Source organism: Lipophrys pholis (genome assembly GCF_963383615.2).
Source record: "Lipophrys pholis genome assembly, chromosome: 2".
In the NCBI taxonomy this organism is placed as follows: domain Eukaryota; kingdom Metazoa; phylum Chordata; class Actinopteri; order Blenniiformes; family Blenniidae; genus Lipophrys; species Lipophrys pholis.
Window position 1 is genome coordinate 33,604,581 of NC_137636.1, and position 16,619 is coordinate 33,621,199.

The window sequence follows — 16,619 nt, forward strand, 5'->3', positions numbered from 1 at the left end:
GGTGCCGGCGATAACAATGTTGGCTTTGTTCCCCAGCAGAATTGGACAAGCGTTTCCGGACGCCACCCAACACAACAATTAAACAAGCTCAATGTTCCACGCTGTGTTTTCCACACACTGCAATCAGGCCCCGGCTTTTTTCTGGAAATCTATGGGGTCTCAACCACGCCGATGCCGGAGGCAGAGCTGCTCCGGCTGATAGCGGCAAATCGTTCCAACTGAGCTCCACCTGTTGCACACTAAGCCCCGTTTATTGTCTTCTGTCATTATGTGAGCACACATGCAGTCGCAGCTAATGAAACCCCACCAACCACACACCGGGGGCAACATGAACCCACACCCCACCAACCACACCACCCCCACCAACCACACACACCCTACCAACAACACACACCCCACCAACAACACACACCCCACCAACCACACACACACCACCAACCACACACACTCCACTAACCACACGCACCCCACCAACCACACCACCCCCATCAACCACACACACACACCCCACCAACCACACACACCCTACCAACAACACACACCCTACCAACAACACACACCCCACCAACCACACACACCCCACTAACCACACACACCCTACCAACCACACACACCCTACCAACCACACACAGCCCACTAACCACACACACCCTACCAACCACACACACCCTACCAACAACACACACCCTACCAACAACACACACCCCACCAACCACACACACCCCACCAACCACACACACCCTATCAACAACACACAAACCACCAACCACACACACTACCAACCACACACCGGGGGCAACATGAAAAGCATTTTCATCGTCTTCGCTGAGTTGGAGCCTGAGCATTTCCAGAAAGTAGCAATTTGACTGTATTTGACTCCGGGCATCGCTGTCGTGTGAACGGACACCCAAAAAAGAATGAAAATTTAGCATTTAGACAAATAGAGTCAAACAAGGCCATTCAAAGGGTAATGTTCCTGCAGTAATTCAAAATAAAGGATTTAATGTTGTTTTGCTTCCTTTGTATGAAAGGTTCTTTGTGAATTCCCGACTATCTTCATCATGAAAGTTTTAGCTCACACTGGATTCACTTCTACAGGTTTTTCCTCCCCGAGAGGACTGAGAGACAGAGCGAGTGCTATTTGACCCTTCAATCACAACTAATAACCTGAGCAAACTGCCTCTGATGGCCGAGTCCTCCCGCTGAGGCAGAGCTCTCCTTTAAATTAAGTGTGTGTCAGATCACAGTCATTGATGGGTTCAATGTGAAGCTCCTGGCAGCTTTTCAGTAGCTCCACCCACAAAGAGGAACTCAACACCAGCTTGAGAGCACCGGCTTTCTGACTTTACTTCTACTACTTTTAAACTGCAATCAAAGCCAAGACACACAAAGTCCTGGAAGACACCAGTGACTTTCACTAATGCACGTGTTCATCCAGTCACCATGCTCATGTTATCTGAGGTTGTCTGAGGGACCAACAAATGGTCCTGAGGTCTGGTCCACATGGCAGCTCTTTCTTTTTCACAGAAATTCACCAAATCAGGGTTCCCTCCACAATAGTGTTTAAAAAATGACCTGAAAAGTCGCATTACGTGATCGTAATGTGAAGGTAAAACAAAGTGACGCTCATGTAAGTTTGTTAAAGGGCTGATGTTACTGCAGCAGCTTGGCTGCCTGGTTCTAATTCTTCAAAGTATTTGAGCAAATTAAGACACTTCAAGAAAACACGGCATTTTCAAGGGAAAACAGGAAACTTTTGTGCTCCGAGCCACTAAACATAACTTTTTAATACAACTCCCAAGGTGGAACTTTTCTCTGTGGAAACCAGGGATAATGCAACTTTTCTGAAAGGCTGCTCCTGCTCCTGGTCACCGCGACCGTAGTAACGAGTTGTTCTGCACATGCTCAGTAGATGGACAATCATAACAATGTTTCCTCCAGAGTCTCATGACTCCCAGTCCATATTCTCCTGGACTTGGTAGTTTTATTTTGACAGTCCCCGTAATAGCAATCCAACTTGGTCGTCTGTCCTCTAGAATGTCCGTGTTCTCCCAGTGTTAATGTTTAGAGCAGATTGTTCTCTGCTGCATGTGTGTGTGTGTGGTTTCATTACAAACTTGTTTCCAGTGTTTCTGCCATTTCCGTCTAAACATACATTGTTTTTACAACATTGCAATACCAAACGCAAATCTTTTCTGGCAAGAAAACACAAAAACGATGCGACTGCTGTCATGTTGTCATGGAAACTGAGTCTTCATCTGGGTTTTTTTAGATAATGGTGTGAACATTTTCAGAATACATTTGCAGATTCTGATCTGTGATCTGAAACTTTTGAAGTTGTTATTGCTACTTAAAATATTCCCTACAATATATCCAGTTGTATAAGCGGCAGCAGGAATAAGTGAACACACTGTATTACACTGTTACTTCATTAGTATTACCCACCACTGCCTTCAGCATAATAAAACATGCAGTTTTGTCTCAGAAGTCTCAGATCTACATGTTGTAATGTTGTTATTCTAACAGGAGTGAGTGAGAGGAGCTGAGCTCAGTCCACAGTGGAAACATCCTGAGCTGTATTATCAGAATCGAGCAGTCACACACGGCCAGAGGCAACACTTCCTCCCGCTGCTGCACACTGAACCAGCTCCTATCTGCTGCCATGAAGAGGCTGTGCCGGCTTTACACTATTGATCCTGCTGGAGAATGTAGAAGGAAGGTGAATCCGGTGTGTCATTGTGAGGAGACAGATACTTCAAAAGACTTTAGTGAGGTTCTACATTTAGCCTCACAGTGAGCTGAGGGGTCACATGTTGTCAGCTCGTTTTGCCTCACCATATCTTCATTAGGGGCTGTGGGTTTAATCGTAGTGGACACATCACACTGTGTGTGTCCACAGGACGTGCAACCAACAGGATCAATCACAGCTGCATTCACTGAAGTTATCAGTGTCAGACCTCTGCGTTGTGCATACAGGCCCCACTGATATCCTCCACACACAGCTCAGTTCGACACACGACATCAGCCAGGCTCTCTCATGACGGAAATCAAACTTTTATGAAATGTCAGGTCATCACTACACAGACACAGAAGCTCCACAACACTCAGGCCTTGTTCATGTAACAACATTTCAAGTGAAAACGCATCGTCTTTGGCTTTTTTTTGTCCGGAGAAGTCTTGCATTTATACTGCACCGTTTAGAAAAGGATTCCATTACATGGAGACGGCAAAGGCACTGAACAGTTAGCATGTTGGTCCACCAGTTGGTGCTGTTGTCCGTTTATATAAAGACACACACATGCAGCAGGAAACAGTACACTATAAACGTTAACACTGGGAGTACACAGACGACCAAGTTGGATTGTTATTACGGCGGCTGTCTACCTCATGTGTTTCCAGATCAGAGAGGGTTTTCACTGCTGTGTCTGATCGCTGTGAGCTTTCTTCATATGTAGTAGGACGAGCTGCTGGTTTCCACGTAGCAGCACTAACAGCTGCAGGTAATTCAGTAATCAGCACTACTGTGTATTTATGCCTCCTGCAGAGCGGCTGGAGCATCTCTTACTGATTACACACACTGGAGTGATCAGCTGGACTGAGCTGCATCTCCTAACGACTGTGTGACCACTTAACATCCTACTCACACTTACATAGCCACGCTCATTTATAAAAAAAAAACCGCTGTGTACACAGTCACAGGGACGCATCTGGAGAGTTAGATCAACAAGTTATTCGTTTAATAAAAGTCAAACTCAACTTCAAAATGACATGTTACATTTCTCTGATGCAGTGTCTTCAAAGCTAAAGATAAAGATCCCGTTTACACGACAACATTTTCAAGTGAAAATGGAAAATTTAGCATTTTGGATGTCTGTTTACATGACAACAATGCTTGGAGCCACTGCCTTCACTCTGTACGTTTTCACTTGAAACGTGGTGTAAACGGGGTCCGACTCTTGCCGAGTACTATCCCTCAGAATCCTCGCTGTACTTAGCATCATCATTCTTGGCATTGATTTTTTTTAGAAACAATCAAATCATGTGGGCAAAACAAATATGCCTGAGCCCTAATGTTTCATATTTGAAGCTCCGGCGTCCCTCAGGGGGGGCCCGCTCCACAGTTTGAGAAACACAGTTTAAGAAATCCGTGCCTTTGCCTCACATCTGATCCTGTATTTCTGATTTAATGCCAGTAGTGAGTGAAATAATAATCCTGAGATGGTTAAAGCACGGCGTTCCCTCTCTGACTGTTGTACCGTGGAACTGTTCCTGAACATGACTCGTTCTGTGGACGCTTGGCTGAACGTTTCTGTCTCGCTACCCGCGACAATTCCTCTCCAAACAACTCAGTATGTTTGCAAGATGTAATCACAATATCCAAGGCTGCAGTTTGAAAATATTAACAACAAAACAAATGCAGCCTGTACAGGGGCGTTCAGTAGTGCGGCTGAAGACAGAAGGAAGTATTATTGTACCTCAGTGTGAAGCTTTCTGCTCAAACTACGACTCCTGCTGGTGGTCCAGGTCAGATCAGAGGTCAGAGGTCAGATCACTCATGCTTAAGGAAAGAAACCTGCAGTAAGACTGGAAGAATGGAACCAACAGTCTGAGAGTCATGACTGGGAGTCATGAGACTCTGAAGGAAACTTTGTTCTGATTGTCCATCTACTGAGCATGTGCAGAACTACTAGTTACTATGACCGTGGTGACCAGGAGCAGTGGCGCCTGTCTCTTCTGGACGGGGGCCTGTACCTTTTCAGAAAGTTCCACCTTGGCAATATTTTCAAAAACGTTCTTTTCAGTGACTCACAGTTGTCTAAACAGACCCCGAAACTGCAACAAAAGGTTTCCGTTGTCAATTGAAATCGACTTCTCAGGTGGTCCCCATCCACCAGGAGAAACCCAGAAACACCAGCACCTCCCCCTTCAGCTCAGCCACAGTTTTGCTTCCAGTACATTTCGCTCACAGCTCGGATGTGACAGGCCGGCCTCCAGCTAAGCGGAACACTTATCTTCCACACTCTGTAATTAAAGCAAAAGTAGCAGCGTCCCTGTTTTAATTCACAGTTATTAGCGCCACATGCAGGAGTGACAGCTGTCAGAGACCCCTGCTGTGCTGCACGCTAACTCTGTCCACAGGTACTCCCTCACACAGACACCTCCACCACCTCCACCACCTACCCCCAAGCAGCACTCAGCAACCAGAACTCACTTTATCATCAGAGCAGATTATAGAACTCCAGCTTCCTGTTCGCTCCACAATCACAGATATGAAGAAGTATTTGCGGCAGGTTGAAGCTGCTTCTGATTTATGTAAATAATAATAAAATACAGTAAATCTGCTTTAAACTTTCCAGATAATCACATGAATATTGATGTGTTTACCTTCTTTAGATTCAAGACACCTCTCAGTCCCAGTTAGTGCTCTTGATAGATGCTTTTCTTTAAAAAAGTGATGAAACATAAAGATGTGTGACACCATATTTAACCCCAGGGACAGGAGACACTTTGATGACTTGTTTACAACCCACATATTTTCAGTTTCTATACATTAAAGCTCTAAGTCATTAACTATTTGTCATCATTCAGTATAGTATTCCATTTATTTAATATTATTAAATCAGTATGTGTTCATGAGTAACTCTGTAGGTAGAATTTGACTAATTTTAAAAAAGCATTTCATTCAGAATCCTGTAAAGGTTTGATTACATAAGTGAGAGCAGAGCTCAGCTTTGTTAAGGTAAAGAGTTTCTGTCTAAATCCTATTCTGACTAGACACACACACACACACACGCGCACACGTACACGTACACGTACACGCACGCACACACACACACAGAGACTGGCTCACTAAAGTAAAGCCAATGTAAGATTTAGATTATGAAATTGGTCCCAAACACCAGGAAAGGTTATCATGAAATCCCTCCAGCAGCTCTGATCAAATACATTTCTGGTCATGTGAGAAGCAATAGATAAGATATGACTCAGTCTGGATTTACCCGATTAAACACAAGCTTTTTGAGATATCTGAGATCTTAGATGGTTAAAGCTGGTGAAAGCTCATCTTTTTTTTGTTCTGGAACAAATGACCTTAACAAGCAAAACAAACAAACGCACTATGGACTATTTTCACACCGAAATTGACATTTTTCACTTCCTGTAAACAGATTTCACCTGTCTGATAACCCGTCATAACCGTGGGGGCGTGGCCTGATTCTTCATCCAACAGGATTACACTGATGTCTCCTTTATGTAAACAGCAGCACTGCTTCACGTTAGTTCAAACTGAATATTGATTGGCTTCTAAAAATGTCACTTAAATCGGTAAAGGAAAAACATACAAACAAAGAAAAAAAACAACAACCATCCAACAGTATTTCATGGAGTCTTTCATGAAACTAAGTTCAACAGGTACTTAGTTACAAAGTGGCCTTTGAAACATGGAATGATAAAACTAATCTAGTTGTTAATGGAAAAACTGGTGTCATCGGCATAACATGAGAGACTGTGGAACTCCAAACCAAACGTTAGACCAGCTGACACTTCATCCTGAATACATTCATGTACTCACCAGCACTGTAGTAGCGCTCCAGCTTCTCCCACAGCGGCTCATCCTCTCGCTGCAGGTTGGACAGTTTGAGGGGTTCATAGATGGAGCCTGAGGAGGGAAACATTCATTACACAGAGACAAAGACAGTCTTGCAGAAACTGACACAGCCCTGTCCTTCCTGTATCCTCCGCTTCAGTTACAGCCGAGGAGGAAACGTGCAGGACGATCTGAAGTGAGCTCGGTTCAGTTTGGCCTGAGACAGCTGTGATCGTCACATAATGTGACAGACATTAACCAAAAATCAGCTTTTCACTTGGTCATTGGTCCTCAGTTCAGTCCTGAGGCTACATGTTCGTCCATAGCATGGCCTGACCATCCTCCTCTTCTTCATTCTGTACACTCTCCTCTCAGTCATAGCAGACCCAGACTCACTGGCCACATTAGAAACACTTCTATCAGATGTCCACTTGTGCTCGTAGCTTTATAAAGCCCTTATATAACTGAGGCCCCGTTACACCATGTTTTTAGGTGAAAACAACTTTTTGAAACCGCCTGCAAAAGTGGAACTTTTTGATAACGCTCCGTCGAAATGGGGGAAAACTTTTTTTAAACGTTCCTACTGTGCATGTGCACCACTATCATTGCAAACAAGTCTTCTGCATGAAACACACAGAGAACAATCCGCTCTAAACATTAACAATAAGAGAACACGGACATTCTACTGCGCTGACGATCAAGTTAGATTGTTATTACAGTGACTATCAAAATAAAACTATCAAGGCCCAGGAGGATTTACAGACGAAAAATAGCTATTTGGCTAATTCCGGCATATGTTGCAGCAATGTATATTAATATGCACTGTTCCTATATTTAAAAAAATTAATTAATTAATTAATTAATTATTTAATTAAAGAATCTGGACTGGGAGTCATGACACTCTGGAGGAAATGTTTTTCTTATTGTCCTTCTTCTGAGCATGTGCACAACTACTAGTTACTATGGCCGTGGTGTGCAGTAGTCGCGGCGTCTCCGCCGTCTACATGGAGATGGAGCCTGGGCTTTTCCACAGAAAAGCATTTTTTTTGCCCCGTTTCCACGGAGACAGAGTTGGAGAGTTTCCAAAAAGTCGTGTTTTTAATGGCTGCGACCACCATAGTTGTGTAAACAGACTCCCCAAAACACAACAGAAGTTTTGCGTTTTCACTTGAAAGCGTCGTCGTGTAGACGGGGCCTTTCTAAAGTTTAGACTCTGTTTCCTTCGTTTGATTCATTTCTAATTTTAGTGGAGGAAAAGTTGGTTGAAGTGGCTCTTTGGGTCGTGATGTTCCAGACATTTCAGGACTGAAGCGTAATATTGTGGCTGTGTCGCGCACCTTCTTTAACCCTTTAGAATCAGCCTGTAGAGTCGTGTTTGTTCACAGTCTGCAGAACAAAGGATTCATTTCTAATTATTAATAAAATGAGGAGCAGAGAAAGTCATAGAACAACAAACTCCGTCAGTACTTTCTGTTTCACATCGGAAATGAACCTGACTGTACCGTGACTGGCCCCTCCCTCCTCCTCCTCCTCCTCCTCCTCCTCCTCCTCCTCCTCCTCACACACTGTTCACTTTGCTGAGATTTGCATTTTAATAGGTTCGACCTTGGGTCAATACCACAGGTACTGAAAAATTCACATTCTTCCTGAAATTAGCATAATTTCCATCAGCTTTAAAGTTGTGAGGGACAAAGCCAATCCATCTCTTTCTACAGATAACACTTTAAAGAGCACAGAGCAAATCAAATATTCCAATTTTCCCGGCTAACACGACACCACGTCAGCTTTTAAACAGTCCCATGACTAAGTTCTGCCACACGCACCTCGGATGTTATTACATACATGATTGGAAATGTTTCTTCTGACACTTCACGGCCTTTAAAGCCGAGGAACAGCAGCATCGACTGGAATCATCAGGACTCAGAGCCACAACCATCCATCATGATCAGGAAGTTAATAACAAAACCCTGATTCATCATTCTACAAGCGTGTTTTCATTGCTGGAATTGAATGAGGAGCGACGTTGAACTTTGAGGCCCCGTTTACACGACAATTCAAGTGAAAACACATAATTTTTGTGTTTTCGTTTTTGAAAAGTTTCCCCATCTACTTGCACATGTGCAAAACAAGTATTTACTACGGCCGCGGTGTGCATGACCAGTGGCAGCGTTTCTTTAAAACATTTTAAACTTTAGAATGAAGATAACACAGGTCCTAAAGTTTTATTTTCCATACAAACCTTGATCTTATTTCAATTCAATTCAACTTTATTTATATTGCACCAAATGCAACACAGTCATTTCTAGGTGCTTTTAACAGAGAGAAACCCAACAATCAAATCATTTCTGAAGTATCATCACTGTAAAAAAAAAAAAAAAAGAATATTTTATCTGACTTTTGTTGCCATTTTCAGTACATTTGTTGGTTTTAATTTTCTCTTTATTTTTAAAAGTCATTTCAGCTGGCTCTGTCAGACAGATTATAGCCATTTTAGCAGCTTTCATCTTTTCAATCAAAATGATGCCCTAAACATTTACACTCTTTTAACCCAGTCCCCCCCCCCCCCCCCCCCCCTTATCTCACATTTCCTCTGCTTTTTATCAGTTTCAGATCTTCATCAACCCTGCAGAAGTTGCTGTGTTCATCTCAAAGCTCCAGGTGAAGCAGCAGGTTGTCAGTCAAAGTAAATGACTGAAACTTTGATTTTCCTCTGAGACTTTTCCTCATTTGGATTTAATCACGTTTTTTACTAAGAGTAGAATCGGCTAAAGTCAAAGCTTCATGGAGTCACTACAGATGAGCTGTAGAGTCACTTCAGAGGAGCTGTAGAGTCACTACGGAGGAGCTGTGGAGTCACTAAAGAGGAGCTGTAGAGTGACTACAGAGGAGCTGTAGAGTCACTAAAGAGGAGCTGTAGAGTGACTACAGAGGAGCTGTAGAGTCACTAAAGAGGAGCTGTAGAACCACTACAGAGGAGCTGTAGAGTCACTACGGAGGTGCTGTGGAAGCACTACAGAGGAGCTGTAGAGTCACAACAGAGGATCTGACAGAGTCTCTATAGAGCAGCTGTAGTGTCACTAAAGAGGAACTGTAGAGTCACTTCAGAGGAGCTGTAGAGTCACTACGGAGGAGCTGTGGAGTCACTAAAGAGGAGCTGTAGAGTGACTACAGAGGAGCTGTAGAGTCACTAAAGAGGAGCTGTAGAACCACTACAGAGGAGCTGTAGAGTCACTACGGAGGTGCTGTGGAAGCACTACAGAGGAGCTGTAGAGTCACAACAGAGCATCTGACAGAGTCTCTATAGAGCAGCTGTAGAGTCATTAAAGAGGAGCTGTAGAGTCACTAAAGAGGAGCTGTGGAGTCACTACAGAGGAGCTGTAGAGTGAGTACAGAGGAGCTGTAGAGTCACTAAAGAGGAGCTGTAGAGTCACTAAAGAGGAGCTGTAGAGTCACTACAGAGGAGCTGTAGAGTCACTACGGAGGTGCTGTGGAAGCACTACAGAGGAGCTGTAGAGTCACAACAGAGGATCTGACAGAGTCTCTATAGAGCAGCTGTATAGAGCTTGTACAGAGGAGCTGTACAGCCACATGCAGGTAGTTTTGCGTGTCAGACTGCAGCGTTTCCTCCGATCCGCTGCCACTACTTACCGAGACGGTGAACTTTCGTCCGGGCCTTGGGGACGGCGGCCGCTGAGCCGGCCATTCTCAAAAGGTGAAATTAAGGCCAATCGTCTGTCAGCTAAATCACAAGTCTACAGCAGTTGACAGGGAGCAGTTAGTAACACACAGTTAGATTTCAGGACATGCATGAATCAACAATGAATTACACCAGCAGACAACCACCACCAACAACATGCAGGAGATCACAGTGTTATCATAATGATATAGGAATGGATGTTATTGCCACCTTCAACACAGATAATGATGTATGAGATTAAAGTATGAATAGTTACTACACCACGACATCCTGATGTTCTATGCTAAGACTATACATTACTGGTTACTCTGCTGCGGCGTCACAAACACTGTCTGATTAAAACCAGGACATCACTTCTCAGTCTGAACCCCTATTTCCACAAAGGCTGAGGTACAGAGCGAGCTGAAGAAAAATGTAAAACAGCAACGTGAACGTTAGTCAAATTCCACAAACAACACAAAAAAATATTCATTTTGAACAAAACTTCGGAAAAAAAATTTATAAACAAGACTGAAATTTTTTTTCTAAAACAGATGTTCAGAGGTCTGCAACATGACATCACGAGAGGCGATTTCACCACAGAATTAATTTATCTGCATCTGCAAAACACTTTTAATCTTCAAAATGAGGATCACTTAGCTCATACACACATATCATTTCAGTATTAAAGAATGAGAAGTTAGGTTGCATTTATGGGTTTCAGAACAATCATTTACAGCAGTAGAAAAATTACCACATTTGGAGTTTTATCTTTTTTAGCCTCGCCAGATGGATGGAGTGTTTTTCTCCATTTAAATGGTTTTATCGGTTTTAGACATTTTTCATTGATTTTTTTTTTGTCATTTCAGCTAAATGATATTCCACTCTCTGTGGCCATTTTCAACAATTTTAGTGGTTTAAGGACAGTTAGGTTCTGTTTAAAAGACGTTTCAGGTGAAAGTAATTATTTATTTTTTTATTTTCTCTTTTCTTCTCCCTTGTCCTGTTCGGCAGCTTGGGCAAACTCCCCAGGCCCGGGGAGGCCCCAGCGAACCATTTCAGAGAGCCACGGCCCAGCCCAGAAAGCACCAGATGGAGAATGCAGAGAGGAATCCCCCCAGGCCAGAAAAGCCCACAAGAAAAGGATAAAGGGCACAGGGCACAGGGCCCCAGGCCCCGATCCAAGCCGCCAAGCCGAGACTGGCCGGAGCAGGGCCCCCGGGCCGAGCGGGCCGAGAGCCCCCCCAATCCCGGCAGCGAAGCCCCCACTGCACCCCCCGGGGGCCGGCCCGCCCACCGCACCGGAGGACAGTCAACTCTCCACCCCCAAGGGCCTCATATCCCACCACCCACGTTCCCACCCCATGAAAATCTCCCCCACCCGATCTTGATAGATACACCCAACCCCAACCCCAACCCCAACCCCAACCCCACCCCCACACAGACCCAGACCCAGACCCGGACTCGGACACGGACACGGACACGGACACGGACACGGACACGGACAGAGACGCACACACTCACACACTCACACACTTGGGGGGAGAGTGATGCCTCCCGCCCCTCAGACCGCCAGCCGGGCCCCCACCCGGCCACCGCGAGATCCCATCCTCCACTAATCCGACAGCAAATGGGGAAGGAGCACCGCACCCCAGCCCCCCCACGGGCGCCATGCCTGAGTGAGCGCGCACCCCGCATTCCAGCCGCATCCCGGGCCGGGGCGAGACCCCAGCGGGATGTGCTGGGGGGAGCCCCATCTCCCGACCCCCCCACCATGTGGAGTGTTGGATGCATGTAGGGGTGTGTCTTTGTGTTTTGAAGAAGTGGATGCAATGTGTGTGTCTGGGGTGCGGTTAAAAAATGGGGGGTAGCGGGGCCCGGGTGTTCTACCGCAGCCAAGCGGCAGAACCCCGAAAGCGGCTTACCCCCTCAAGACCCTGCGTGACTCGGTGTTGTTAAAATTGTGGGTGGTGCAAAGTCGGGGGAGGACCCAGACCACAGTTAAGTAGCCTGGACCCCCCCCACCCTAGGCACCGCCCCACTGTTCCCTATTGTAGAGTGAAGTAAGGTGAGGTAGGGTAGCAAGGGTTGTGAGGGAGGAAGGCCCCCCCGTTGATAGGACCTTGGCCCAGCTGGACCCCCCGCGCTGCCTCACCCCACCCCCGAGCAGCCGGCTTAGGACCCGGGGAACAATGCAGATGCCCTGCACCCCCACCCCACCCAAGTGGGACCACCCCCGGCCCAGAGCAGAACCCCCCACCACACACCTCCTCCAGCACTCCCCAGGTCAGGCCGCAGCCTGCCCAGCATAGACGCTAGCACCCCCCCAGAGCCCACAGAGCCGCCAACCACCTAAGCCACAATGCCCCAGCCACTGACGGTCCCAAGAGCCCCAGGGTGGAGCCCCAGGGTGGAGGCACCCCCCCCCCCCCCCCCCCACCCCCACAAGGCTACATGGTGTTTTTAATTATTGAGGACCATGTGGACTCAAATTGTGTCAAGTGATTTTTCCTACAAGCAGACATTCTCTCCAATGTGACGTGGTCTTGAAGTAAGTTTTTAAATAACTTTATATTCAGATTACTGTTGGATTTCCAGTTCATGAGGATCGCCTTGTTTTCAACGCTTAGGGAAACCAGGAGCATGCAGGACTCATGTTTTTCTCTTATAATTTCTGTGAGATCTCCTAACAAGCAAAGTGCAGGTGAGATTGGAATAGGGTGGCCCAGGCATAACGATAAATCTTCACAAATCTTTTGCCAGAACGTTTGGACTGGTGTACACAGCCATAGTGCGTGTAAATAGGTATCTCGGAGATCACCTGTGCAGTTTGAACATATGTTAGTGGGTGTGAGACCCATCTTGAACATCCTTTGTCCTGTGTAATGAACTCTGTGAAGGACCTTGTATTGTATGAGCTGTATATTGGTGTTTTTGCTCATTTTGAATGTATTTCTACAGATTTATGACCAAAACGTTGGGTCTCTGTTGATGTTGAGATCTTCTTCCCATTTGGAGGTGGGAAGGGATATTGAGATATTTGAACCTGACAAGATTAAGACAATTTTAGAAAGCGGTTTAGGTGCTGAGATCTTCAGGAGATTTGTCACTGTCTGAGGTAAGTTCAGGTTAATCTGTTCTAGTTTGAACTTAGTTTGTATTATTGACTTAAGCTGAAGATATTCCAGATAGTTGTTTTGACTGATACCATATGTTTCTATTAAGTCATTAAATGGAATAAAAGAGTTATTGGAGATAAGTTGTTCTAAGTGTTTTATTCCTTTATTTTGCCATCTTGGGACGTTTATTGGTTTCTTTCTTTGCAGGATGTCAGGATTGTTCCAGAGGGTGTGAGTTTGCAGGGGATGAGTGAAGATCCATTAATTTTAAGAAATTCCCACCAAGCTGTCAGAGATGTGTTTATATTGATGCTTTTAAAGCAGCTGTGCTTTTTGATGACAGGACTGAAGAAGGGAAGACCTCTGACTTGGAGATCTTCACAGAATGTTTTTGAATGTCTAGCCAGCCTTCATCTAAGGGTTTCTGATTAATCCATTTTACAACATAAAGTAGTTTATTGGCCAGATAATAATTCTAAAAGTTTGGAAGTTCTAAGCAACCTTGGTCCTTGGTGTTTTGTGGTGTTTTTAAACTTATATGTGATAGTTTGTTCTTCCATAAGAATTTTGAGACATGAGAATCAAGAGTGTTAAACCAGGTTTTTGGTGGTTTTGTTGGGATCATTGAGAAGATGGAGTTAATTTTAGGAATTACCATCATTTTGATTGTTGCTACTCTCCCCTTAAGTGAAATAGGGAGTGTGCTCCATCGAGTGAGGTCCTCTTCTATAGCTTTAATAAGGGGGGTGTAGTTTAAGTGCACCAAGTCTGACAGCTTGGCTGAGAGGTTAATGCCAAGGTATTCAATGTTCCCTGGTTTTAGTGGGGTGTTAGGTGTGTGCTGAAATATAGAGTTAATAGGCAAGACGACTGATTTGTTCCAATTTATAGAATATTCTGAGATTGAGGAGAACCTGTCTATTAACCCTATTGTTTCTGGAAGAGGGTCTGTGCGTTTTGCAGGAAAAGTAGCACATCATCTGCATAGAGACATATTTTATGTGTTACATTTGCTGTTCGAATTCCTTTTATGTTATTGTTCTGTCTAATGGCTGCTGCTAGTGGTTCGATAAAAATTGCAAATTAGAGATGGTGAGAGTGGACACCCCTGTCTGGTGTCTCTCTCAAGAATGAACCTTGAGGACATTTGGTTATTGATTTTAACACAGGCACTGGGTGAGGTGGACAGAATTTTTATCCAGAGAGGTAGTTTTCTCTAAATCCAAATTTTCATAGCGTAGCGAGTAGAAATTTCCAATTTACCCTATCAAAGGCTTTTTCTGCATCTAAGGAGGTGATAATGGCCATTTGTTTATTGTGGTGGCAGTGGTCTATAAGATTAATTCATCTCCGTGTATTGTTAGTGGAGTGGTCTATAAGATTAATTAATCTACGTATATTGTTAGTTGAGTGTCGTCCTTTAATGAACCCAGTTTGATCAGGGTGTATGATGTGGGGTGTCATTTTTTCCAGTCTGCTTGCTAATGTTTTACTAATTATTTTAAGATCTACATTGATTAGTGATATCGGCCGATAGCTAGATGGTAGTGTGGGATCTTTATCCGGTTTTAGAAGAAGACTGATATTTGCACAATTCATATGTTGGGGGAGAGTTGAAGATTCTTTAATCTCCTCAATTATTCTAAAATAAATTGGTGAGAGTAAAGACCATAATTCTTTGTAAAATTCAGTGGGGTATCCATCAGGTCCTGGAGCTTTACCATCAGGCATGTGCTGGAGAGCTTCATGCAGTTCCTCTACTGAGATGGAAGCTTCTAAGCCTTGGATCTGTACGTCATTTAATTTTGGGAGGTTAACTGAACTCAGAAAGTCTGTTTCAGATTGTGAAGGGTCAATTTGTGAAGAGTAAAGTTTTTTGTAAAATTCTCTGAAAGTATTGTTTATTTCTTGAGGGTCAAAAGGGTTAGGGTTATTTTGAGTTTGGACTGAGGGGAGTGTAAATTTTTCGTTATTTCGTTTTAACTGATTGCCTACGAGTTTGCTGGATTTATTGCCACGTTCAAAGTTCTCCCAGCGTAGTCTCTGCAGTTGAAATTGTGTTTTATGTTCAATTATTTTATTCAAATCCATTTTTAATTTCTTCAGTTCAATCAATAAGCGGTCGTCTTTGCAGGCAGCATGAGCTGTCTCCATGGTTTGGATTTTATCTTCCAGTTCTTTTTCCTTTATTTTGTCCTTTTTGGTCTTGTATGAGGAATAAGAAATGATTTTGCCTCTCATGACAACTTTAGCCGTCTCCCAGAGGACACAGGGAGAGACACCAGGCAGGTCATTTGTTTCTAAAAAAAATAATAATTTCTTTAATTTTTGTTTCAGAAAAGTTTCACGTTTCCAAGGCAACATTGGGAAAATGATGTCTGTTTCCACGGAAATGGCAGAAACACTGAAAATGCAGGTGGAGCCGAGCATTGAATGTTTTCCGTTGTCACTTAAAAACACTGTTGTGCAAACGGGGCTTTAATCTTTAGCAGTTTCAGCTGTTGGACTTAATGTTTTTTTGTTGTTGTCTTTCACCCTAATTTGCCCTTATTATGATTTTAGATGTTTAAGCTGTTTAGCCAGTTTAGATTTTTTAGACAATTAAGTTGAGTTTTTTTGTTATTTTTACCCAGGATTCTTACCCATAACTACCCTCTTAAGTAATTTACACTATTTCAGCTGCTTCAGATCCACCATAGCAGTTTTTTTAAAAGCATTTTAAATGTTAGCGAAATTAACCATTTTCTCAGTTTTAGCTGAAGATGTTTAACTCTTTTTGTTTTGTTTTAAGTGAGTTTAGTTTGTGTTGTTTTAGTGTTTATAGTCATTTCTGTCATTGAGCTCTTTCCTCACAGCTCAAACTTACCAAACAAATCAGAAGCATGGTCAACCAGCACCTTCAGCAGTAAAAACTAAATCAGTCTCTCGTGTTTCTTTCTATGCTGTTTCTGTGGATTTACTGAGGTATTTCTATCTGAAAGGTTGTAAACGGAACATTAATCGGCGTCCATGTGACACATATATTAGTTTGAAAAACTATTCTGAAGTGTCGCCTTGAGTTCCTAAAAGGCAGCTTCCAGTGCAGCAAAATTAAAGTAAGTTAAAGACCTGTGGGTTGCAGACCTCTGTGGAAAAGACTAACAAATCTAGAAGAATATGAATGAAGAGGCGCGAGAATACGCCTTCAGGCTGTGTTGTGTTGGAAACAGAGATGAGCGCGGCATGCAGCGGTGGGGAA

General features: G+C 43.9%; 1 protein-coding gene across 3 annotated transcripts in view; it reads right to left on the reverse strand.

Annotated features, from left to right (window-relative positions):
• The window catches only part of phkb (phosphorylase kinase, beta), a 145,827-nt gene that overhangs the window by 127,378 nt on the left and 1,830 nt on the right, over positions 1-16,619 (reverse strand). For 2 of the 3 annotated variants that reach the window (XM_080493389.1, XM_080493390.1), the window contains exon 2: positions 6,572-6,658. In XM_080493389.1, coding sequence (XP_080349515.1) covers positions 6,572-6,658 — 87 coding nt within the window. Of the gene's footprint in view, positions 1-6,571; positions 6,659-10,234; positions 10,339-16,619 lie in introns of all 3 variants that reach the window. The other variant, XM_080493391.1, reaches the window with a different exon arrangement.